General features: G+C 40.0%; 1 protein-coding gene across 1 annotated transcript in view; it reads right to left on the bottom strand.

The window, feature by feature from the left end:
* The window catches only part of gpr26 (G protein-coupled receptor 26), a 34519-nt gene extending 11636 nt beyond the window's left edge, over positions 1–22883 (bottom strand). Inside the window, exons 1-2 of the mRNA XM_059948000.1 lie at positions 22216–22883; positions 15351–15464 (exon numbers count right to left, since the gene is read on the bottom strand). Coding sequence (XP_059803983.1) covers positions 15351–15464; positions 22216–22883 — 782 coding nt within the window. The remainder of the gene's footprint in view (positions 1–15350; positions 15465–22215) is intronic.
* Between the last annotated feature and the right edge of the window lie 3780 nt (positions 22884–26663).

Genomic DNA, 26663 nt, shown 5'->3' on the forward strand with positions numbered 1-26663 from the left:
CGGGTTGCATTTTTGGAACAGCTTGTACGAGAGTCGACCAGGGACAAGGCTATTCTGAATTTAGTGTTATGTAATGAACAGGATTTGATAAGCAATCTTGAAGTCAAGGAGCCATTAGGAGGTAGTGACCATAAATTGATAAGGTTTTATCTGCAATTTGAGAAGGATAAGGGCAGATCGGAGGTGTCAGTGTTGCAGTTGAACAAAGGAGACTATGGAGCCATGAGGGAGGAGCTGGCCAAAGTTAAATGGACGGATATCCTATCAGAAAAGACAGTGGAACAGCAATGGCAGGTATTCTTGGGAATAATGCACAAGGTGCAAAATCAGTTCATCCCCCAGAGAAGGAAGGATTCAAAGGGGGGAAAGGGGCCACAGTGGTTGACAAAGGAAGTCAGAGATTGCATAGCATTAAAAAAAAGTATGACAGAGCTAAAGTGAGTGGGAGGACAGATGACTGGGAAATTTTTAAGGAACAACAGAACTTAACTAAAAAGGCAATAGGGAGAGAAAAAATGAGGTATGAATGCAAGCTAGCCTTTTATATGTATGTGAAGAGAAAGAAGATAGTTAAGAACAATGTTCTTGAAGAATGCCCTTGAAGAATGAATTGGATGAAATTGTTATGGGAAACAGAGAAATGGCAGAAGAATTTAAGAAGTACTTTAGATCTGTCTTCACTAGGGAAGACACAAGCAATCTCCCAGATGTATGGATGGGCCAAGGACATAGGGTAACAGAGGAAATGAAACAGATTGACATTAGGAAGCAAATGGTGATGAGTAGACTGATGGGACTGAAGGTTAACAAATCCCTAGGTCCAGATGGTCTGCATCCTAGGGTACTAAAGGAGGTGGCTCTGGAAATTGCGGATGCATTGGTAATCATTTTCCAATGTTCCTTAGATTCAGGATCAGTTCCTGAGGATTGGAGAATGGCTAATGTTATCCCACTTTTTAAGAAAGGAGGGAGGGAGAAAACAGAGAACTATCATCCTGTCAGCCTAACATCAGTAGTGGGGAAGATGCTAGAGTCCATTATTAAAGATGAAATAGTGGCATATCTAGATAGCAGTGATAGGATTGGGCTGAGCCAGCATGGATTTACCAAGGGCAAATCATGCTTGACTAATCTATTGGAGTTTTTTGAGGATGTAACCAGAAAGTTAGACAAGGGAGATCCAGTGGATGTAATGTACCTCGATTTTCAGAAGGCATTTGATAAGGTCCCACATAGGAGATTGGTGGGTAAAATCAGAGCTCATGGCATTGGGGGGAAGTAATTGACATGGATAGAAAACTGGTTGGCAGATAGAAAGCAAAGGGTAGCAGTTAATGAGTGTTTCTCGGAATGGCAGGTGGTGACTAGTGGGGTGCCACAGGGCTCGGTATTGGGACCACAGCTGTTTACGATTTACATCAACAATTTAGATGAAGGCATTGAGAATGACATCAGCAAGTTTGCTGATGATGCTAAGCTGGGTGGCAGTGTGACATATCATGAGGATGTTAGGAGAATTCAAGGTGACTTGGATAAGCTGGGTGAGTGGGCAGATACTTGGCAGATGAAGTTTAATGTGAATAAGTGTGAGGTTATCCACTTTGGGAGTAAGAACAGGAAGGCAGATTATTATCTGAACGGTGTAGAGTTAGGTAAGGGAGAAATACAAAGAGATCTAGGAGTCCTTGTTCATCAGTCACTGAAGGTGAATGAGCAAATACAGCAGGCTGTGAAGAAGGCTAATGGAATGTTGGCCTTTATTACAAAGGGAATTGAGTACAAGAGCAAGGAAATCCTTTTGCATTTGTACAGGGCCCTGGTGAGACCACACCTGGAGTATTATGTAGAGTTTTGGTCTCCAGGGTTAAGGAAGGACATCCTGGCTGTAGAGGAAGTGCAGCGTAGATTCACAAGGTTAATTCCTGGGATGTCCGGACTGTCTTACACAGAGAGGTTAGAGAGACCGGGCTTGCACACGCTGGAATTAAGGAGATTGAGAGGGGATCTGATTGCAACATATAAGATTATTAAGGGATTGGACAAGATAGAGGCAGGAAATATGTTCCAGATGCTGGGAGAGTCCAGTACCAGAGAGCATGGTTTAAGAATAAGGGGTAGGTCATTTAGGACAGAGTTAAGGAAAAACTTCTTCTCCCAGAGAGTTGTGGGGGTGTGGAATGCACTGCCTCGGAAGGCAGTGGAGGCCAATTCTCTGGATGCTTTCAAGAAGGAGCTAGATAGGTATCTTATGGATAGGGGAATCAAGGGATATGGGGACAAGGCAGGAACCAGGTATTGATAGTAGATGATCAGCCATGATCTCAGAATGGCTGTGCAGGCTTGAAGGGCCGAATGGTCTACTTCTGCACCTATTGTCTATTGTCTATATTAGTAAGGTCTTCTATTATAGAGACTTCACAGTCTATGTCCATTACTACTTTGTTGGCCTTCCTATTTAAGGGCCTTTTATTCTCTTTGATCTGCCTCATTCTTTGTATCATCTTGAAGTTCTTATCAGTTGTATTTCTTGCTAGATTACCCTCGTAATTTTATTTAGTTTTACTGGCACAAGATTCTGAATATATCCTAAATTTTACCATGTTACACATTTTCTCCTTTAATAACTTTCTTGGCTAGACTGTGGAGAATCTTTACTTCTCTTTGGCATATATTTTTGCTGGGAGTTATGAATTGTCTCGATGACTACTTGCCTCTGTTTGTCTATCTAACTGCCAGATAATTAATGAGCCCACTTCACTTTTGCCAACTTCTTCCACATTCCTGTGTAATTTAAAATTAACTCAGTTGTTTCAGACTCAAGTTTCTCACTTTTAAGTTGAATGCTAAGTTTTATCAAGCTCTGTTTACTCTGAGACTGTTTTTTAAATCTCGTTTATCAAACATTACCACATCCAACTTGCATACTGCTCCTTGTTTGTTTCCAGAGAGTATTACTCTAGGAAATGATCCTAATTGCATTCTGTGAATTCATTCTCTAAGCCACTATTTTCAATTTACTCATCCATGGGGCACTACAGCACAGACAATAGACAATAGGTGCAGAAGTAGACCATTCGGCCCCTCGAGTCTGCACCGCCATTCTGAGATCTTGGCTGATCATTCACTATCAATACCCAGTCCCTGCCTTGTCCCCATATCCCTTGATTCCCCTATCCATCAGATATCTATCTAGCTCCTTCTTGAAAGCATCCAGGGAATTGGCCTCCACCGTCTTCCGAGGCAGTGCATTCCACACGTCCACAACTCTCTGGGAGAAGAAGCTCTTCCTCAACTCTGTTTTAAATAACTGACCTCTTATTCTCAATCCATGCCCTCTGGTACTGGACTCTCCCAACATCTGGAACATATTTCCTGCCTCAATCCTATCAAATCCTTTAATTATCTTAAACGTTTCAATCAGATCCCCTCTCAATCTCCTCAATTCCAGCATGTACAAGCTGTACAAGCCCAATCTCTCCAATCTCTCTGCGTAAGACAGCCCTGCCATCCCAGGAATCAACCTAGTGAATCTACGCTGCACTTCCTCAATTGCCAGAATGTCCTTCCTTAAAGCTGGAGACCAAAACTGTACACAATATTCCAGGTGTGGTCTCACCAGGGCCCTGTACAAATGCAAAAGGACATCCTTGCTCTTGTACTCAATTCCCCTTGTAACAAAGGCCAACATTCCAGTTGCCCTCTTCACTGCCTGTTGCACTTGCTCATTCACCTTCATTGACTGGTGAACTAGGATTCCTAGGTCTCTTTGCATTTCTCCCTTACCTAACTCTGCACCATTCAGACAATACTCTGCCTTCTTGTTCCTGCTTCCAAAGTGGATAACTTCACATTTATTCACATTGAATGACATCTGCCAAGTATCTGCCCACTCACCCAGCCTATCCAAGTCTCCCTGTATTCTCCTAATGTCCTCTTCGCATGTCACACTGCCACCCAGTTTAGGATCGTCAGCAAACTTGCTGATATAGTTTTCAATGCCCTCATCTAAATCGTTGACATAAATCATAAAGAGCTGTGGTCCCAATACAGAGCCCTGTGGTACCCCACTAGTTACCTCCAGCCAGTCCGAGAAATACCCATTCACTGCTACACTTTGCTTTATATCTGCCAACCAGTTTTCTATCCATGTTGAAACCCTGCACCCAATGCCATAAGCTCTGATTTTACTCACCAATCTCCTATGTGGCACCTTATTGAATGCCTTCTGAAAATCTAGGTACACAACATCCACTGGCTTACCCTCGTCTAACTTCCTTGTTACACCCTCAAAAAACTCCAACAGATTAGTCAAGCATGATTTGCCCTTGGTAAATCCATGCTGGCTCGGCCTAATCTTATTTCTGCCATCAAGATGTGCCACTATTTCGTCCTTAATAATGGACTCAAGCATCTTCCCCATGACTGACATTAGGCTAACAGGGCGATAGTTCTCCGTTTTCTCCTTCCCTCCCTTCTTGAAAAGTGGGATAACATTAGCCACTCTCCAATCTTCAGGAACTGATCCTGAATCTAAGGAACATTGGAAAATGATTACCAATGCATCCGCAATTTCTTGAGCCACCTCTTTTAGAATCCTCGGATGCAGACCATCTGGACCCGGGGATTTATTAGCCTTCAGTCCTACCAGTCTACTCATCACAGTTTCTTTCCTAATGTCAATCTGTCTCAATTCCTCTGATATCTTATGACCCTGGCCCATCCATACATCTGGGAGATTGCTTGTGTCCTCCCTGGTGAAGACAGATCTAAAGTACACATTAAATTCTGTTGCCATTTCCCTGTTTCCCATAACAATTTCTCCAGGCCCTTTGTCCCATCTAGTCCATTCTGCCTAGACCAGCACTTGGAACATTGGCCCTCCATATCACTCCTGTCCATGTACTTATCAAAACTTTTCTTAAAGTTTGGATTCAAGCCCACATCCATCACTTCCTCTGGCAGCTCATTCCATACTCACACCACCCTCTGAGTGGAAAAGGCTCCTTCTCAAATTCCCCCTTAAATACTTCACCTTTCACCCTTAACCTATGACCTCTACTTCTAGTCTCACCCAACCTCAGTAGAAAAGGCCTGCTTTGATATCTATACCCCTCGTAATTCAAGTAAGTCAATTTATACCGGGACTAACATCACTCATGTTTAAAATGCTACTCTTTCTACACACTTCTATTATCCCTTGATGTATACTTTTTACTGGATAATTATCTAGACAATCTATGACATCTATTTTAGTGTATTTACCAAGCTGGTAGTAACATTTTTCACATATTTTATCAAGTTAATTACTGTGTATTGAATAACTTTAAAATTTTTTAGATAGAGACTCAAAAATGACTTGATCTTCACTTTCAGAAAAATAGAACAATTTTGTGAATTTTCATCCCAAGGAACCCAAACTCCAACTGGGCATAATGATCTGTTGATCCTGTGATAGAACAATTAACAGGAGACCTGAAGTGTACTTTTATAATGATGCAGCAAAATAAAATTGTTTAGCTTACTCTGAAGAACAAACAAAATATAATGGAAATTGTTTGCTTCCAATTGGAAACTGTTGTGCAAAGATTTTAGTATAACTGAGCAGTTTTCCTATGATATATGGTACTTCCCTTAATGAATAGTGCAGCTGGCTTGAGGAATCATTTGGCTAGTGCCTACTAGTTGTTTAGATTGGGCTGATATTGAGATACATCTAGGATGTGCTAGGATGCATGATTAGTGATGTAACCGGGGTCATTGGATGTTTTGGGACTTTCAAAGTCAGACTCCCTCACCCAGGTAGATCAGGCCCTGGCCTGTGTCCCAGCAGCCTATTGGTCCATGGGTCACATCTCTTGATCCATAGCTGCCTGGAAGCTTACTCAGCAGCCTCCATGATGGTCGTGGTGGCTCTATTCTCAGGTATAATGTGTGCCTACTTCAGAAGCATAAGTTCCAAGGTTCTCATCTAACTTAATGTAGAGACGAGAGATGCAATTCACTAATCTAAATTTAAATCCATCAAGATGAAGGTATGAACTCCTGTTGCCTGCACCCATCTCATCATCTTCTGGACTCTACTAGTCCAAAGAACCTTCCTCTCATATTAGACTTGTTCTCATCTGGTATAAAGATAGCAAAGATGAGACATTCAGCAAGAGTGTTCCCTTCCACAGCACCAGAACTTCATGTTAATTGCCCAGGGAAGTGCATGAAGAAGGCACACTCAGTGGTAGAGCTGTTAGTGCTACTGTCTCTCAGTGCCAAGGATCCGGGTTCAATCCTGAACCAAGGTACTATTGGCAGAGTTTGCTTTCTTGACTGGGTGGAGGGTGTTCTAATTTATTCCCATATCCCAAACATGTGCTGGTAAGTTATAAACACAAGAGATTCTACAGATGCTGGAAATCCACACAAGATGCTGGAAAAACTCAGTAGGTCAGGCAGAACCTATGGGGAGGAATAACCAGCTGACATTTCGGGGCCAGATATCTTAATGAGGTAACAGCAAAAGGCTCAACTTTGTGGACCGAAGGACCTGTATTGTGCTGAAGGTTTTCTATGTTTTTATGACTCAGAAGAGGAATTGCTGGTGATGGGTGAGAGAATACGTTGCCAAGATGTTTTTTTAATTTAATTATTTTTTCCTTACATGTTTGCAGCCTTCAAAACATAGTTTCTGTTTGGAGAACAAGTTAAAGAAAAACTGTCTCAACTGAAATTGTAAATAAGCATGATTTCATAAGGAGATATATTAATCCATGGATAAAATGATTCTTTTCTAACCAGCTTTGCCATATATTAACAATATGATTGTTATATGTGATATGATTCTAAGGCACTGTTACAAAAGGAGAGTCACTGTAGTAACAGCAGTCTGAATATTTCTGTCATGTCTGCTTTTCAGCTCAGAAAACTTTATATAATTAAGACAGCTCAAGAGATTCTGGAAATCCAAAGCAACACACACAAAATGCTGGAGGAATTCAGCAGGTCAGGCAGCATCTATGGAAATGAATAAACAATTGATGCTTTGGACAGAGACCTTCCATCAGGACCAATCATGCAAAATTATGATAAAATGTCTTCATAAATTCTCCAATTCTAAGTTGTTGACATTTTTTGCTATATTATCTAAAACTTCTGAACATATTTTTAATGCATGGAAATTTTCATGGATATAACTGTCATTCTACATGTCACCAGAAGATTTCTCATAAGCCTATGTTCAAAGTCTGAATTGCTACTTAAAAGTAATTGTATTTTCCTCCTGGAGGCTGACTTTACCTGATTAATGTGTCCAGCATCATTTAGTAGATACTTTCAATAGGTGAAAGCAGACAATGGTGAGAAAAAGAAGTGGTAAAGAGGTGTTGTATTATTTATGCAGTCTGGTGTGAGACTGTAGGATTCGAAAACTGACACGATGTGAGCAGAGTATCTTTCTTTAATGATTCAGTTATCTAGTCTCCTGGAGATGGAGGACACAGAGAAGACACTCCAGTTTGATTAGGTTGAGCCTCCTGTTGACCATAGTGATTTTTCTTTCATTTCCATATCCCCATGCACCAGTGAGGAATCATGGAACCACAGATATTTCTGATATAAAAGGAGGGGGGATCATTCTGTGGTTACAAAATTATGGACAACATAACTATGGATTAACTAAAATGACAAACCAATCTTCAGGAAATAAAACCTGTATTCAAAAAGCATAAAACCATAAGATATAGGAGTAGATTTAGGTCATTTGGCCCATCAAGTCTGTTCTACCATTTCATCATGTCTGAGCTATTTTTGTCTCAGCCTAAATCTCCTGCTTTCTCCCCGATCCCTTCATGCCTTGACAATTAAGAATATGTCAACCTCTACCCTAAATATATGTAAAGGCTTGGCCTCCACAGCTGCCTGTAGCAATAAATTTCACAGATTCACCTCTTTAGCTAAAGTAATTTCTATCCATCTCCATTCTAAAAGGATGCCCCTCAATTCTTCCACTGTAGGAAACATCATTTCCACATCCACCCTATCAAGGCCTTTCAACAGTCGAAGGGTTTCAATCTGGTCACCCTCATTCTTCTGAACGCCAGTGAATACAGACCCAGAGCCATCAAATGCTCTTCATATGACAAGCCATTCAATCCTGGAATCATTTTTGTGAATCTCCTTTGAACCCTTTCCACCTTCAACACATCTCTCCTAAGATAAATGGCCCAAAACTGCTCACAATACTCAAAGTGAGGCTTCACTAGTGCCTTGTAAAGTCTCAACATTACATCCTTTTATATTTTATATTTTATATTTTATATTCTAGTCCTCTTGAAATGAAGGCTAACATTGTATTTGCCTTGCTCATCACAGACTCAAACTGCAAATTAACCTTTAGAAAATCCTACAAAAGGACTCCCAAATTCTGTTGCACCTTTGATTTTTGCATTTTCTTTCCATTTAGAAAATAGTCAACTCTTTCATACCTTCTACCAAAGTGCATGACAATATACTTCCCAACACTGTATCTGATCTGCCAACTCATTACCCATTCTCCTAATTTGTCAAAGTTCTTCTGTAGCATCTCTACTTCCTCAAAACTACCTGCCCCTTCATCTATCTTCATATTGTCGGCAAACCTTGCAACAAAGCCATCAATTCTGCCATCCAAATCATTGACATATAATGTAAAAATAATTAGTCCCAACTCAGACCCCTTTGCAGACTCAGACCTCTAATCACCAGCAGCCAGCCAGAAAAGATTCCCTTTATTCACAACCTTTGCCTCCTGCCAACCATCCAACAATTTTACCCATGCTACAATCTTTCCTGTAATACCATGGACACATAACTTGTTAAGCAGCCTCATATGTGGAACCTTTTCAAAGCCCTTCTGAAAATCTAAGTACACAACATCAACCAATTCTCCTTTGACTATCCTGCTTGTTATTTCTTCAAAGAATTCCAACTGACTTGTCAGGCAAGATTTTCCCTTGAGGAAATCATGCTGACTATGGCCTATTTTATGATGTGCATTTAAGTACCTTGCGACCTCATCCTTAACAATCGACTCCAACATCTTCCCAACCACTGAGGTCAGACTAACTGGCCTATAATCTCCTTTCTTCTGCCTCTCTCCTTTCTTGAAGAATGGAGTGACATTTGCAGTTTTCCAGTCTTCCAGAACCTTGTGATTCTTGAAAGATCATTACTAGAGTGTCTCCACAATCTCTTCAGCCACATCTTGCAGAACCCTGGTGTCCAGGTGACTTTCAGTTTCCCAAGAGCCTTCACATACTAGTAATGACAAATTCACATAGTTATGCCTCCTGACACTTTGGAATTCTCCATACTGCTAGTGTCTTCCACAGTGAAGACTGATACAAAACACTTATTTAGTTCATCTGCCATTTTGTTGTCCCCCAGTACTATCTCTCCACATTGTTTTCCAGTTCAGCCTCTGTTTTACACTTTATATATCTGAAGAAACTTTTGGTATCCTCTTTAATATTATTGACTATCATGTGGGTTTGGGATATAGGGAGAGACAAAAAAAGAATTTTTCTGCTATAAACATATTGGATTGTTAAAGGTGTATCCCTGCCACTTACAAACAGTTCAGGCAACACCAGCCGGTTGCTTCACATCTGACTGTTTCTAATGGAAGCAGACCTCCAAGTGAAAAGGAAAGAGAATGCTTGTGCAGGACACACAGAATATGTCTCACCAAGACAGGAATAAATTGTTAAAGTAATGGGAGGAGACCCTAAGTAAGGGACATTTTTGCTGCGCTACTTAAATAGAACCTCCTTAATGTCTGGCCTTCCTGGGACAGATTTCTGTCTAGACATCAGTGGTGGGTAAATTAATGGAAAGTATTCTTAGAGATAGTATTAATAATTATCTGGATAGACAGGATCTGATTAGGAGTAGCCAGCATGGATTTGTGTATGGAAGGTCATGTTTGACAAACCTTATTGAGTTTTTTGAAGAGGTTACGAGGAATGTTGATGAGGGTAAGGCAGTGGATGTAGTCTATATGGACTTCAGCAAAGCCTTTGACAAAGTTCCACATGGAAGGTTAGTTAAGAAGGTTCAGTCGTTAGGTATTAATTCTGGAGTAATAAAATGGATTCAACAGTGGCTAGATGGGAGATGCCAGAGAGTAGTGGTGGATAATTGTTTATCGGGATGGAGGCCGGTGACTAACGGGGTGCCTCAGGGATCTGTTTTGGGCCCAATGTTGTTTGTAATATACATAAATGATCTGGATGATGGGGTGGTAAATTGGATTAGTAAGTATGCCGATGATACTAAGGTAGGAGGTGTTGTGGATAATGAGGTGGGTTTTCAAAGCTTGCAGGGAGATTTATGCCGGTTAGAAGAATGGGCTGAACGTTGGCAGATGGAGTTTAATGCTGAGAAGTGTGAAGTTCTACATTTTGGCAGGAATAATCCAAATAGAACATACAGGCTAAATGGTAGGGCATTGAGGAATGCAGAGGAACAGAGAGATCTCGGAATAACAGTGCATAGTTCCCTGAAGGTGGAGTCTCATGTAGATAGGGTGGTGAAGAAGGCTTTTGGAACACTGGCCTTTATAAATCAAAGCATTGAGTACAGAAGTTGGGATGTAATGTTAAAATTGTACAAGGCCAAATTTGGAATATTGTGTACAGTTCTGGTCACCGAATTATAGGAAAGATATCAATAAATTAGAGAGAGCACAGAGACGATTTACTAGGATGTTACCTGGGTTTCAGCACTTAAGTTACAGAGAAAGGTTGAACAAGTTAGGTCTGTATTCATTGGAGCGTAGAAGGTTGAGGGGGGATTTGATCGAGGTATTTAAAATTTTGAGAGGGATAGATAGAGTTGATGTGAATAGGCTGTTTCCATTGAGAGTAGGGGAGATTCAAACGAGAGGACATGATTTGAGAGTTAGGGGGCAAAGGTTTAAGGGAAACACGAGGGGTTATTTCTTTACTCAGAGAGTGATAGCTGTGTGGAATGGGCTTCCTGTAGAAGTAGTAGAGGCCAGTTCAGTTGTGTCATTTAAGGTAAAATTGGATAGGTATATGGACAGGAAAGGAGTGGAGGGTTTTGGGCTGAGTGCGGGTAGGTGGGACTAGGTGAGATTAGGAGTTCAGCACGGACTAGGAGGGCTGAGATGGCCTGTTTCCATGCTGTGATTGTTATATGGTTATATGTTTATATGGCTCAAGAGAAGGGTATGTTTGGGATCATTCTGGGGTTATTCAATTATGGATGGAGTAATTATGGATTCGCTAAAATGAATCTATTCTTCAAGAAATAAACCCTTTTCATAACTTCCAGCTGATACTTTGTGGCTTTGGAACATTCTGATTCTGGTCCTTTGAAACTACAAAGGGGAAGACAATAGAAAAATATTCCTGCTATTAGCCAGTTTGTTGAAAGTGTATCCCTGCCAATTAATACACAGCTCTGAACAGATCTGTTTTGTCACTTAACTTTCTGGTTAGCCATATCTCTCAATAGTGTAACAAAAGTGGAATATTTTGGGTGTCTGGCTTTTGGAATCATACTGAATATTCAGAGGGTTTTGCTGCTTGAGGTGTGCTACCATTGGCAAGGATAACTTGATTCACCACAATTCTGAACAGATCCTAGAACATACAAACTCACTGTATAAGGCTCTACATACAATTCATGTTCTCCATATTAATTTTTTTTATTTGCACTATTTGTCATCTTTTGCACATTGGTCGTTTGTCAGTCTTTGTTTATGTATAGTTTTTCATAAGTTCAATTGTATTTGATTTTCCTGTAAATGCCTGCAAAAATGAACCTCAAAGTAATGTATAGCGTCATATATGTACTTTGATAATAAATTTACTTTGACTTTGACTTAAGTAAGTTACTTTGGCAGTTGTACTACTGTTGTTCCTCTCAATGCCTATCAGAAGAATTTGTCAATTCCAGGGAAAATATGGAAGCAATGTTCTCCATAATTAAATCATCATCCATTCCATTCACTCCTTGAGCACACGGTGCTGCCACATCAGCAGCGGACTATGTAGTTCATCACACTGTGGCCATTATGTTGACAGCACTTCAACAACAGCACAAAGCAGATCGGCTTCTGCAGAATATAACCAGTGTATTCGCATTATGTGGGAAATAGATGGGCTCTGAGCAGAATTCCAAATGTTGGCAGGGCTTACTTGTTTGTTTATAAAGGAGAAGGCTATATGTGAGCAAGTAGGAAGAACAAGGGATTGTGTTTGGAATGTATGATGTACCAGCAAACACCAATAGGAAGTAATACAGCAAGATAAATGCCAAACTGACTGAAAGAAAATTAAAATTATCAGGAAGCCGAGAGCTGCAGGTGAGAAGGCAGCCTGCAATGAAAATCTGAACAATGGTCATATAGGTTGATGTGGGACAATTAGAGTTGGGAAGTCAAGTGAGTTCTATGCCTGCATACAAACACGGATTCTGGAATCTGGAGCAAGTGGAGGAGTGCAGCAGGTCAAGCAGCTCACACAGAGGGAAATAGACACGTGATATTTTGGGTTGAGGCCCTCCATCTGGATTGATTGGGTGCAGATAGCCAGGATAAAGAGGAGAGGGAACAAGACCTGGCAAGCAATAGGATCCTGGTGAAGATGGGGTGACAGGAAGGCCAAGAGCGAAAGTAGCAACAGAGGCTGGGAGATGACAGGTCGAAGCAACAAAGTACTTTACAAAATAAAGAGTAACTGTTTCAGTGAGGTGTGTTTAATGAATATATAGAAAGAATATCAGGAAGTCAACCATAATATTTTATCTGAAATATAATATAATCCTGTTATTATTATGTTGCTATATTCTCACATCTGATGGTCTCACTTTAAGGACTCTATCTTGTTATCTTATTTTATGCTTTCATTATTTATTGCTGCTTATTTAGATTTGCATTTGCACAGTTTGTTCATTGATCCTGCTCTATAAATTTGCCAAGTATGCCCGCAGAATAAAGAATCTCAGATGACATGTATGTAGTCTGATAATAAATTTTACTTTGAACTTTGTTAAGTATAATTTCAAATAATGAAAACTTGTGAAACTAACAAATTGTACTCAGTAATATAACAACAAAGTTCTCAACAAGGCCTGAAAACTCACTGATACTGACCTCGACAAGAATTGACTGAGTACTGATCAAGCTTTATCAAGTATAAATCATATATTAATTTAGCCTGTAAGAGCAGCAGTTCCTGACAGAGTATTTGATTACTCACACTATGCAGGTATAAGGAAATTGGCTACCAGTTACATTCACCTCCATACCTTTGAAGGAATTAAAAGTGTTGAAGTGAGTTGAACTAACAACTGATATTTACAAACTCATCATTTATGGCCAAGGATTAATTGATCCCCTTATAAGTTTGCACAATGATCTCACCAGTGCAGTGACAAAACAACTGATGAGAGCTGCCATCTGTTAATGCCACGAAACAACCATTCAAACAACGAACAGTAAAACAGTGTATCTTCATGATCCATAGTTGGCCTCATCTCACCCCAGAGTCAATCAATCCACATCTCAGCTGATTAAAAAAGTAATGTAGTCACAAAAGCAATATCAGACCATCAAGTTTATGCAACGCAAGCCTTTTGTTGTTGCAGCTCATGGGCACATTATCATATAGCTAGGTAGTCAGCTAAAACATCTGATCATAACAGATGGGGGATTCGCCTGTAGGGAAACCAGTGATGCTGATCCTAAGAGCAGGTTTAAAATGTAAAACACTGGGCAGAAAATACTGCCAGGCAGGGGGTTCCCCAGACCCCTCGGTTAACAATTGGGGGCGGGGTCCAAGGCACAAATAAAGTTTGCGAGCCGATTCTGATAGGCATCCTTCAAGCAGCTAGGATTTCAGTGTTTGGCAATTATCTTGCTTTTCAAATGGAAGTTTTATTGAAAACTTTCTGCAAAAACTTTGTTCTATTGCCCACCAACATTTAATCAACAGCTACAGAAAGCAGAGATCACAATCCACTTTGTCTCACCAGCAACTTCACAACATTCAAAAAGTTGTTTGAGAGCTACTGTTGATTCACACTATTGATGTTCCATCATTGTCCTCAGCAAATATTGAAACATGCTGCCACGTACTGTATATCTGTTGACTATACATTGATAATGCAGATTCTTCACTGCCAGGCAATATTGCTCCACGCTGCTAAGGAATATGGATCAACAGCTTTACAAATCAAACAGCAAACTACAAAATCAAAGTCACTTGCCTATAAAAATAAAATACTTTAAAAACTTGCACATTTTTTTGCACAAGAGGCAGTCACCCAGTAATATACTCTAAAACAGGAGTTCTCAACCTAGGGTCCATGGACCTGCTGGTTAATGGTAGGGGTCCATGCCATAAAAAAGGTTGAGGACTCCTGGCCTAAAAATATTACATTATTTTCTGCTACAATTTTCTGTTTTCATAATATTGGAAAGTATTAGTATAACATTTAAATCTCAAAAACAAGACAAAATCTGTAGATGTTGGAAATCCAAGCAACACACACAAAATGCTGGAGGAACTCAGCAGGCCAGGCAGCACCTATGGAAAAAAAGTACAGTTGACATTTTGAGCCGAGACCCTTTGGCAGGGCTGGAGGGAAAAAAAAGATAAGCAGTAGATTTAAAAAGGGGGGAGGGGGAAGAGAAAGGTAATAGGTGAAACTGGGAGGGGGAGAGATGAAGTAAAGAGCTGGGAAGTTGATTGGTGAAAGAGATACAGGACTGAAGAACGGGGAGGCTGATAGTGGAGGACAGAAAGCCATGGAAGAAAGAAAATTGTGGAGAGCACCAGAGGTAAGTGATGGGCAGACAAGTAGATAAGGTGAGAGAGAGAAACAGGGATAGGGACTGGTGAAGGAGAGGGCGGGTGGGGGGGGGGGGGGAACAATTATCAGAAGTTTGAGAAATCGATGTTCAGAGAGAATATATTGTGTTGCTCCTCCAACCTGAGTGTGGCCTCATCACGACAGTAGAGGAGGCCATGGATAGACATATCAGAGTGGAAATGGGAAAGTGCAATTAAAATAGGTGGCCACTGGGAGATCCCGCTTCTTCTGGCAGATGCTCAGCGAAACGGTCTCCCAATCTACGTCAAGTCTCACCGATGTACAGAAGACCACACAGGAAGCAGCATTTAAATATCAAAAGATTTAAGTTCATTTCCTTAACAATAAAAACTTGAGCTATGCAACTCCACTTATCATGTCTCACAAATATTGATATCTTTATAATATTCTACAATATCAGGTGACTATTAATGTGCTTCATCATTATTAAAGTATAAGATCACATTTATATATCACACCTTGTAATTACATAAGGTGCAAAGCACAGTATAAAGGTACCGATGAAAGTACTGATCTTCTTTGTTGCTCGTTGTCTTCGTCGCTTCTGCTCTTCCAGGCAGCGTTGCCTTACACTGCAAAGAAATATAGATAAACAACTATACACAAACTATAAAGTCAACATCACTTGCCTGTAAGAGTCAAGTACTTTAAAAATTAGCATTCTGAAAGGCAGTCACCCAGTAATGCACTCTGAAAATATTGCAGTATCAGTATTCATAATGTTGGAAGGTATTAATATAGTTATATAACAGTTATTCTTGCATGAAATGGCAATTTATAAAAAATAGAACAAATCTTTTCAAAATTTCTTTTCTAGTGACCTCAACAGCTGTTAGGTTGGTATATTATTCAAACAGCAAGCATTGTCCTGCATCACAGGAAAGAGAGTTAGAAATGAATTTGCTTGGCACTTATTTATCAAAGGTTGTCTCTGCCAATATCGGCAAACTCAATAAAATAATTCTTGACCCATTCACCTTTATAAGCCACCACGCCATCCCTAACCTCTCTCTTCCCTTTAATATTCTTGAATGCATTATAGCTGTTCAAATTTGTACCCATCTAGTTGGAATTCATTATTTCGAGCCCTTTGGTCAGAATTCAACAATTGAATCCATATCACATTGAATCAGATTTATTATCACTGACATATGTTGTGACATTTGTTGTTTTGCAGCAAGAGTATAGTGCAATGCATAAAATATACTATTAAAATATAATAAGAAATATATAAAACATAGAAATAGGGCAAAAAGAGAGCAAAAACATGAGTTAGTGTTAATGGGTTCATTGTCCATTCAGAAATCTCATGGTAGAAGAAAAGAAGCTGTTCCTAAAACTAATCTGTTTTGTTGCCACAATATGAATATATTTTTGTTAAAGTCACTAATGATTTCCTATGTGATCATAACAAAGGCAATTTATGCTTCCTTGTCCTGTTCAACTTGTCTGTAACCTGATCATCTCCTCTTCCTCTGAAATCTCTCTACCATCTGGCAGAGGGATGGGGTCATATTCTCTTCAGTCCTAACTTACTTACCTTGGAAATCACCAGTAATGGCATGTATTCATATTACAGTGGCACTATCTGACCACCTCCTATTTCTCATTATCCAAAGTGTAGTTTCAGTTTTCACATGTACAGAGATGGCATCCATCCAAATATCTTGACACTTCCAGTATTTCCAAATTGTCATGCGGTTTGTGTTACATTCAGTTGTATATGAACAGAAATTTCCTCAAACCAATTCATAAACTCCAAATACCTTCTTCCCCCTACCAATTGTCTGAAATTGAATCAGTCTGTCGACAAACATGATGTTACTTTGGCCTTAATGTCAGTTTTTACCCAAGTTCTCTAAGATCTCTTATTTCTACCTCTGTAATATCATCCTGTCCAAAAGCCACAACCATGTGTTAGTTACCTCTCAATGTGACCAGCCTGCCATGGTACTGACCGGTTTTCTTTGGTCAACTATTCATGATCTTCAGGTCATCTTAAACTATGTAGTTCCTTAATCTGGACCATTTCCCATGTACCTGCGACTCCGACCTTTGCTGGCTTTATATTAATTTTTTGATGTTATCTTTGTTCTCAAGTCTCTCCGAAGACTCACACCTTCTCTCTTCTGTTACATTCTTTGCCTCTACAACTTTCCAAGTTTGTCTGCACTCTGAATTCTTGGCCACTCTTGAACTTAACATTTTGATTACTGACAGCCAAAGGCCGACATCTGGCATTTCATCTCCCAGCCTCTCTACATACGTAATTTTTTTCACCAATTAAGATGGTCCTTGTAACCTTCCTGGTTAACCAAACTTTTACTCATTTGGCTAACATCTTACATGGTCCAGTGTAGATTTTCTTTGATCTGTAATGCTCTGCAAAACACCTAGGGTTGCTTTTGCAATATTAAGAGCATAATATACATAGAACATTTTGTTGTTATCAATAGATCATAGCCAAGGTGGATAGACCTTCAATTGTAATGCAAATCAAATAATGTCTAATATATTAATAGGAGTCCTAAAAAATTGGTCAATCTCCAATTTAATATCATATGGAAATTCTTATACTTGTATGACAAAGATTATGTTTATGGTTTATGTGATAGCACTCACTAAAAATAGAGTGCACAAAATTTTGTTCTTAGCTACTTTATATCTGAATTATGCGATCTAGTAAATGAGAGACAAAAGATTCAGCTGTTGTCTATAAGGCTCCAAAGAAAAAATAATTTCTGTTATGTATTTCATTTTAATCAGTGGTGAAAAGGACAGTGTGATTCTACCTGTATATAATTTGATTCATTGACCATCTGTGGTGAACTACATATACCTGTCTGGACACGCTACCCCCCCCCCCCCCCCCCCCCCGCTGACTGCTCCTGTGGCTCCTCCCACTGACCATGGCTCCTCCCACAGACCCCGGTATAAAGGCGATTGGAGCCACAGACCCTTCCTCAGTCTCCAGGATGTTGTATGATGGTCACTTGCTGCTTGTACTTTCTTCCAGCCAATAAAAGCCTACCTTAACCCACGTCTCAGAGTTATTGATGGTGCATCACCATCCAAGTCAAAGAAAAATAACTTTCTCTATAGGGCAGATTTGTTTCATTTTCAGTTTTTGCTGTTACATGATTATTTGCAGATACAATTGCCAATAGATTTTTCATGTTTCATTCTGGGAGAATTCTTGATCAGAGACATATAGTAGATCGACTGGACAGCCGGACTTTTCCCAATGTGAAATGCTGAACATGCTGAGGGGGTAGAATTTTAAGGTGAATGGAGGAAAGTTTCAGGAGGATGTCAGAAATAAGTGTTTTTTTTTAATAGTGCATGGAAAGCTCGGCCAGGGCTGGTGGTAGAAGCAGACACATATTACGAGCATTTAAAAAACTCTTAGAGAGCTGAACTATGTCAGATCAATTGTGAGAATGTGGCAAGTGCACTTGACACTGATTGATCATGCAGTGAATCGACTGGGCTTCCTACATGCAGGGGGTTCTCTCTTTTGCCATGGGCTTTCAAGTGTGCATGTTTTTGGCTAGGTGAGCCTGTACAGTGGCTAACGTGACTCAGTAAAAACATTTAATTCTGTTGCTTCATTGTCATTCTTGCTCCGTGCATACATTATGTAATAATAGGCTCATGGATGAAAGATAAATGGTGGGCTATGTGGGAGGGAAAAGTTAGATTGATCCTAGAGGAGGTTAAAAGGGCAGCACAAGACAAAAGACCAAAGGGCTTTAATTGTACCATAGTGTTCAGTGTTCCACCATTTCTTAAACCTAAAACCATTACAACAATTACTGTGATACAAGCTGGACCAAATGTGGCTTAGAGCAAATACTAGCAATAGTCTATGTTCCATACTATGAAGAGAATATAACTAGTCATAGACTATAGTATAATCCACAGTAATTATTCCTAAAGTAAAGCATTCTACCAGCCTTATGTCAATTGTGTTAATAAATTATTTCAAATATGAACACTACCAAACTTTTCTGCAACAGAAGTTCTCTAGACTCCCCCACTGTCTCTGATACATCACAATGTTTATCTGATGTCCTGAATTGGAGCAGAAGGAATTTCAATCACTCAAACAATGAGAGGTCCTTGTCCCTGGCCATCAGATTGACTTTAGGATTTCACAATCTTGACACCGTTTGTAAGACTCAACTCAATAACTTCTCCTTCATGAATTTTATTTTCTCACAGATGTACCTACATACCATCATCCATTTCTGCCCCTTCTTGGCTTATGCCATTCTGTACAGGAAGCTGGGTGCTTGTTGGACGTCCCAGTACTTATTGCTCTGAGCAGGTAGTGGTGAGCCTCCTTTATGAACAATTGCAATCCATATAGGGAATTCATCCGTATAGGGTGGATTTCTCTTGTCCAAAGTGATGAAGGTCATAATGCAAATTGAGGAAGTGTTAATTGGATGACTCTATTCCTATCAATTTCCTGGTCACTTTGATAATAAACACTGGTGCTCCACTTTATGGTCACTGTTTTATTGATTGTAATGCTATTCATTACAAGAGGTGTAGACTGTATTTTGTTGAATGCAGTCATTGTCTGACACTGGTGAAGCGCAAATGGCACTTGCCACTTTAAAGCCATATCCATACTGCATGCAAGGAAAAGTGCATCATTATCCAAAGAGCTGCATTTGTAATGTGTGTAATTATCAGCAGCGTTCCACATCTGACGTCATGAATTATGAAAATTAATTGAGAAGCAGCAGACGGTTGCACCTACGCACATTCTAGATTGTGCTACCTGCTCTCTACTTCAACTAAAGCTAGTTCACCCATGCCACTTGTTCTCCTGAGTCACATGGCTTTTTGATCCAGTGTTGTTTCAACATTAGTGTTCTGTTCCTTGCTCTCTGTTCCCTCCAAAACATTGCTCCTCCATATCCTCCACCTCTATTACCCTGTGGGACATCTGTTCTGTTCCGCTCTTGAGCTTTGTTATTCCTAACTTTAATTACTTCATCACTAGGTCTCTCCCTGCATCTACTCAGGCCACCTCCCCTCCCTAACTCTTCTTGCACCCCTACCTCTTCCTCCTCTTTTTAAATGCTCCCAGATGGCTCAAACTTAAATTTTACTTGTTAACTGTCCTGTGAAGCATCTTGAGATATGCCTTAACCTTGGATAAATGGTTGTACACAGTGTTATTATAACTTTGAGCCATTATATCTAATTTAACTGGCTGAATTTCTGATGTCATTCAATGACTGTAGATTTACTTCTCAAAGGTCATTACATTTAATAAGAATTCAGGTGGAGGTAGCATATATCATGGTTATGTTGAAGCACTGTCTGGGAGACAAGGAGGCATTTTGTTGACCAGTGAATGGCGAATCTGCAGAATTCTTTGCCACAGGTGGCTGTGGAGGCCAAGACACTGGGTATATTTAAGGCAGAGATTGATAAATTCTTGATTTGCCTGGGCATAAAGGGTTATAAAGGGCATAAAGGATTGTGGGGCTAAGGGACTGTACTGTGCTGTGCTATTCTATGTTCTATGTTATAGAAAGAGAGCAGGAGATTGGGGCTAAAAGGGAGATGGATCAGCCAAGATGAAATGGCGGAGCAGACCTGAAGACCCAAATGGCCTAATTCTGCTCCTTTATCTTATGGTCCTATGGTCTCTTATTTAACATTTAGATATAAAAAATGATTACATGGCACTGAATCCACAGGAAAGTGACCAACTATGGATGTTCATCAACATTGGTACCCTAGTTAATCTGTTCAAATCTGAACAGAGGAAAATTTAAGATTGTGGACAGTGCTGAAGTTTGGTGGTTGTTCAACAATGAGAAACCTTTTCATATTGGATGTGCAGGAGTACATCGTGCAGTTTAAGAGACAAAGTGATAGGAAAGCTGGGCTCTATCAGAAAAAAATAATATAAATAACAACGTAACTTCCCACTGCTCAGAGTTTACTGTGGAGAAACGTTAGATAAAACTGGTCCTAATGATCACTATAATTTAAGAATATTTCATTTTAAAACTAAAACACTTTTGCTTAGAGACGCAGACATATTTTTCTTGCTGGCTCTTCCTAATATGGACGTTTTCCACGGCAAGAAATATATTTCCTTCAGAACTAATCCTTTATGTATAAAATAGTTTTGTCCTTGAAACTCGATTTTACAAACCAAGAAACCGAAAATTAAGAGAACGTACTAAGAGATTTTAAAGGCCATTCCAAAAATTCTAGGAATTATCGGCAGATGAAAGATGCAAAAACACATACTCAAAAAGTACCGCACTCTGTCAGAATGATACTTAGATTATTATACAGCAAAAGGCTGACTGAAAATTCCATAGGATTAGGAGCACTCCGTGGGAAACCACATGGTCAAGATTCCAAATCAAAAATTCCCACTGGAATAAAAAGGGATTTTTCAAAAATCTTCGTGTACTGGAGACACTAAATAGTTACTGGGAAAAGTGTTACTGAAATGTATTCGCTTTGTTTCGGTATATCCCTGAGGAATTTCAGCGAAGGCATCTTGAGCAACGGTATTCCATACAGTGGCATATGGGGATCAGGGTTTAGAATTGCTAAAGCACCGCATGATCAACGATTTCTTTCAGCGACATTACTTGATACATTCTGAAATATGATCAGCTTTCCCTTCCACTTCCCAGTAAAAATACCCATGGATGGAGTAATTCATGTGGGAAGAAGACGTCCTATCGGCGTATTAGAGATTAGGACTTTAAATATTGGTCTGTCATAATTTTATATTGCTTGAGCACCAGGTACCTTTGCACACTTAGGCTTCTGGGACTCATTCAGTTTTTCCTTTCGTCAGGATGCGACGTGCAGACCGTTAAATTGTACCTTGTTCACAATCTGATAATATCAGAAGTGCGGAGGTTGCATGATTACGTCAGCTGACACAGAAACATCCCATACAATTAACACGGTAGACTTGGGAGAAATATTTAACATCTCTTCAAGTTTCTCTGACGTGTCTTTCCCTGTGAACCGTCAGCTACCGACTTCTGTATTACCGGAAGAAAAAAACAACGAAGTACTCTGCGTTAGATTTAGAGGTAACCCGAACTTTTCAGAATATGGGTACCCTTAAATATAACACTTATCTGGCTCTCAGTTATGCGCCGGAGACCGGGTAGAAAACGCACCTACTTATAAATGTGGGAAAGAACCCTACGCGATTTTATGAGATCCAGTGAATAACCATTTATACATTTATCAAAATATACATTCAGAAAAACTGCACAAGAACACTGGCGGGACTGCCTCGCGCACTGGGTCGCTTACCTTGGATGGATGTCCACCAGTAACACTAGTGTCTGCATGGTGATTACATCTATCCTCTTGCAGTGAAATCGCGCCACTTTCAGCACTTTCAGATAGGTGAAACACAGCACCACTAGCGAAAGCAGGAAACTGAGGGTGTGAAAAACTACCGTAAAAACCACAAACTGGATCCGGTCGTCAGTTCGGGTTTGGCTGAGGGTGCAGGAGGCGTAGAGGTGGTTGTATCCGACCCAGGAGAGGCAGACTGCCACCACGGGAAAGCAGAGGGAATGGAACCACGTGTAACTCAGCATAATGGCAGCGTCCTTGTAGCGCATTTTGGAATTGTAACTTAGAGGGAAAACGACAGCAATCCATCTGTCAGTACTTAGAGCAGCCATGCTCAACATGGAATTGGTGACCAAGAAGGTCTCCAGGAAGCCTACGATTCGGCACACGGTATCGACTCCGGGTTGCTCTTTGCTGATAATCCCCACCAAAGTCAACGGCATGTTCAGCACTGTCATCAACAAGTTGCTAAGGGTCAGGTTGATGATAAACATCCCAGGAACCTGTTTCCGGATCTCTGCGCTGCAGAGGAAGCAGGTCAGCACCAGGACGTTGGAAAGCAACGACACGATCATCAGAACTACTACAAAGAAAGATAAGATGACTTCCACCGTGCCCATGGTGTTACGCGCTCAGTGTCTCCCGCAGCCAGTTCTGTTGCTCCCAAATCTCAGAAAATACATTTTTGTGCAGATTTGTCCTCGCTTCCCACCCGCGTCAGTCCAGTCACATTTGGCAGCCGAGCTGCAATTTGAACAGCGGCGTTGGCTGTAACACGTCGCCAGCTCGGTTTAATGTATGGAGCACCAGCGAAGTGCATTAAAGTGAAGCTCTGGACTGATCAGCCGGGCTCACCCGCTGTCTGCTAGTCCTTTCGACGAGTTCACGGGTTCCTTTCAGAGCCCAATCAGAAGTGATCAGAGCTTATTGGCGGGGAGCTGTCCCGTCAGCTCGTTATTATTGACATCCTCACTTGAACCTCCGCGCTGCCTTGAGTGCGGGGTAGATTTATTGGGTCTGCCCGTCACATGAACATCTGAGTCACTGAGAAACTGTGATCGAAAGTGCCCACTAACTAGATGCCATCCCTCATATCAATCGTGATATTTACCGTAGCGATGGGCACAGTGAGTAGATTTTCGTATTCCTAATACTATTCATTAAAATAACTTACCTTCATCTGCTTATTTAAGAGATGCTGCTATTAAATACTAGAACCTATCATTATGTTACAAAACACTAAGTGATGAAGATACTACATTTAATCCATATATTGTTTTCCTTTGACGATCACATTCACAATCAGAAAACTGAAGGGAATAGAAGGAGGCGAAGCATTCAGATCAGCTGTGGTTCCCTCGCTGCGCTCGGCACCAACTCAGGAAAGAGCTTTAACCAGCCGATGCAGTCCACACATTGCGTACGAACTGCCTCTAATTAGTGTAACATATATGTCACGTATGGCCAGGACATACATAAACCTTGCATCCATAAAACGTAGTCACTGCAGAAAATACTGGCGATTTACAGCGTCTTTTAACAATCACTGTAAGAACATTTCTTCCACTATATTGCGAATATTTTCAGTTACCAAGTACAGTCCAATGCTAGATAATTATCCGGCGCTTTGTCTAATAAAAAAAAAACGTTTCTCACAACATACCAGAAGAAGCAAAGGATGCAGGGGGAAGACTACAGTTGCTTTCAGGGTGGATCAGATTGAATTCAATCCCTAAAATTGCCCAGAACAGAATTACATTCTTAGGCGGGAATACATTTTTGGGTTGGGGATGAAGACACCTCCAAGAAGTCCAGCAGCCCAGGAAACAAAGAGATGAAGACTTTTGAGGAAACCGAGACTTTCAGAGTTTCTGGAATCAAAGGTGGAGCTCTATAATCCTGTCCTACTCTCATAGAATCAAAGGCAGGGACAGCATAAAAAGGGGTCATTCCCAGCCAAGATCTACTTGAGGAAATGCAGAGCCCAGTAGATGACACAACATCAAATGCACACCCACGTACAGTTTAAACGTGCTAATGTTTTCTTTCTCAACCACCCTACCAGGCAATGAATTGCAGACCTCCAGACAGTCACTTGGCTTGGTTCTTCTTCACTCAAGTGCCCTCTAGTTCTTTTATTCTTCAATTAACCTATTCTCACTGGTTTACTGACCATTTCTCCAAGTCATATCTCAAATTATTTTTCCCTAAACCTCCTCTGTTCCCACTCTACTCATTATTTTCATATATATATATAAAAGAAAAACCTTTTCAGTCCTTAGAGCATCCCTGTAGAGTTCCACCTTACTCTAGTATTCTTAATTGCAAGAATCAATGTTCAACGTAAGTTTATTGTCAAAGTATGTATATGTTACTATATACTACTATGAGATTTATTTTCTTCTGGGCATTCACATTAGATCAATGAATCAATGAAAAGCTACACACAAAGACTATCAAATCCCTATGTGAAAAAGAAGGAAAACTGTGAAAATATAATAATAATAATAATAATAATAATAATAATAACAGTAATAATAATCCTAGAAACTAATGACTTCCTTGTCGCAGTTCAGGGCCAGGTGTTTAACATAAAAATGATCAAACATACATAATAATAGCCCAACAAATTCAAGACAATAAGTGCAGAAAATGCCAAGAGAAATTAGAAACAATCCAGCACATTACAGCATCCTGCAGCAGTTTAATTCAATCTGATTACTTATGCAGGTGCAATCAAGTGGAAAACATCATTCACCAAAATCTTGCTTAAAAATACAAACCACACCTTATTATAAACGCAAGCTTGATCCAGTTTTAGAGTCAGAGTTCCACAAATTATATTACAACCTATCCATTATTACAGAGAGGATAATCTATAATAACTGCCCAGATATAATAGTACTAGATAAACAAGCAAGAATAGCTTACTAAATAGATATAGCCATTCCAAATGCACATAACATACAAAAATCAATATGAACAGGGTACACATGATCCCAATAGTAATATATACAACTGGTATCATCCTAAAGTCACTGCACAATAGCATTAAACAATTAGGCATGCACAGCAATTTTTATGAAAATCTTCAGAAAACTGCAATACTAGACACTACTAGAATAGTCTGAAAGTTCCTAGCAATTGAGAAATTAGTGTTCCAAGCTATGCCTGTACTTCAGGTATTACTAGCTTGAGCTGAGAAAAATAAAAATATAATTAGGAGAAGAATAATCAATCAATAAATTAATTACAAGTATAAATACTGAGAACATGGTTTGTAGAGTCCTTGAAAGTGAGTCCATTGGCTGTGCAATCAGTTTAGTGTTGAGGTGTGTGAAGCTATCCACCCTGGTTCCAAAACCTGATGGTTGAAGTGTAATAACGATTCCTGAACCTGGAGCTGTAGAACCTCTTTCCCAATGGCAGCAGTGAGAAGAGAGCATGCGCTGGATGATGAGGGATCTTGATGGTGGATGCCCCTTTGTTGTGACAGTATTTCTTGTAGATGTACTCAGTGGTAGGGACTGTGCAGGGCATGGCCGCTGCTCTCGACCAAATTTTGCAGTAGTTTTATCCCTTTGATCAAAGATATCAAGGTAGGTGCAGCACAGATTCTTTCAGCCTTATTGTACCTCAACCAGGAAGTCTTCCCTGCCACAAGACATTACATCACTAACATAATGGACGTTACCTACTTCGATAGCAACTCACTTTGGAGGGTGGGGGGAGAGAAAAGGGTCTTGTTTTGTTTCTTGATATGCTCTATTTTGTTGTGTTCTGTGTTATTCTGCTGAGCAGGTGACAATGCTATGTTGGCACCAGAATGTGTGGCGATACATGTGGGCTGCCCTCTTGTGTGTTGGTTGTTAATGCAAATGACACACTTCACCATACGTTTTGATATATATATGATAAATAAATACAAATCCGAATGTTAGAGATCATCCCAGTACATTGGATGACATGACATTTCTGTAATAATCTAGCAGCAGTGGAGTAAACTGATTAGGAAAAATTAGTCCAATCTAGTCTAGCATTTAATAATCTGATGAGGTGTAACAATCATTTAATGACCTCATCAGAATTTAAAATTTATTTCTACAAGAGTTTAGTTTCATTTCTTGAGATTTCCATTTTTGATGAGAAAAAGATCACTGATTTGACTCTCCTCCTCTCATCTTTGTTTTTGCTTTCTTTCTACTCAGTCTTTAATTTCCTCTCAAGTCACTTTGTTTTGTGAGTTGACTTTGAACTCTAGAAATTAGTTTTTACCCTCTTTTAGTGTGCTAAATATATGGCTGCTGCCCAGGCTGACACGCTAAGTTCATGAAACTACGAGGTAAATCTGTTAAAAAGCAGTACTGTGGCACCTAGTCGTCCGCGCCTGAAGTGGTACC

This window comes from Hypanus sabinus, chromosome 22, assembly GCF_030144855.1.
Source record: "Hypanus sabinus isolate sHypSab1 chromosome 22, sHypSab1.hap1, whole genome shotgun sequence".
NCBI lineage: Eukaryota > Metazoa > Chordata > Chondrichthyes > Myliobatiformes > Dasyatidae > Hypanus > Hypanus sabinus.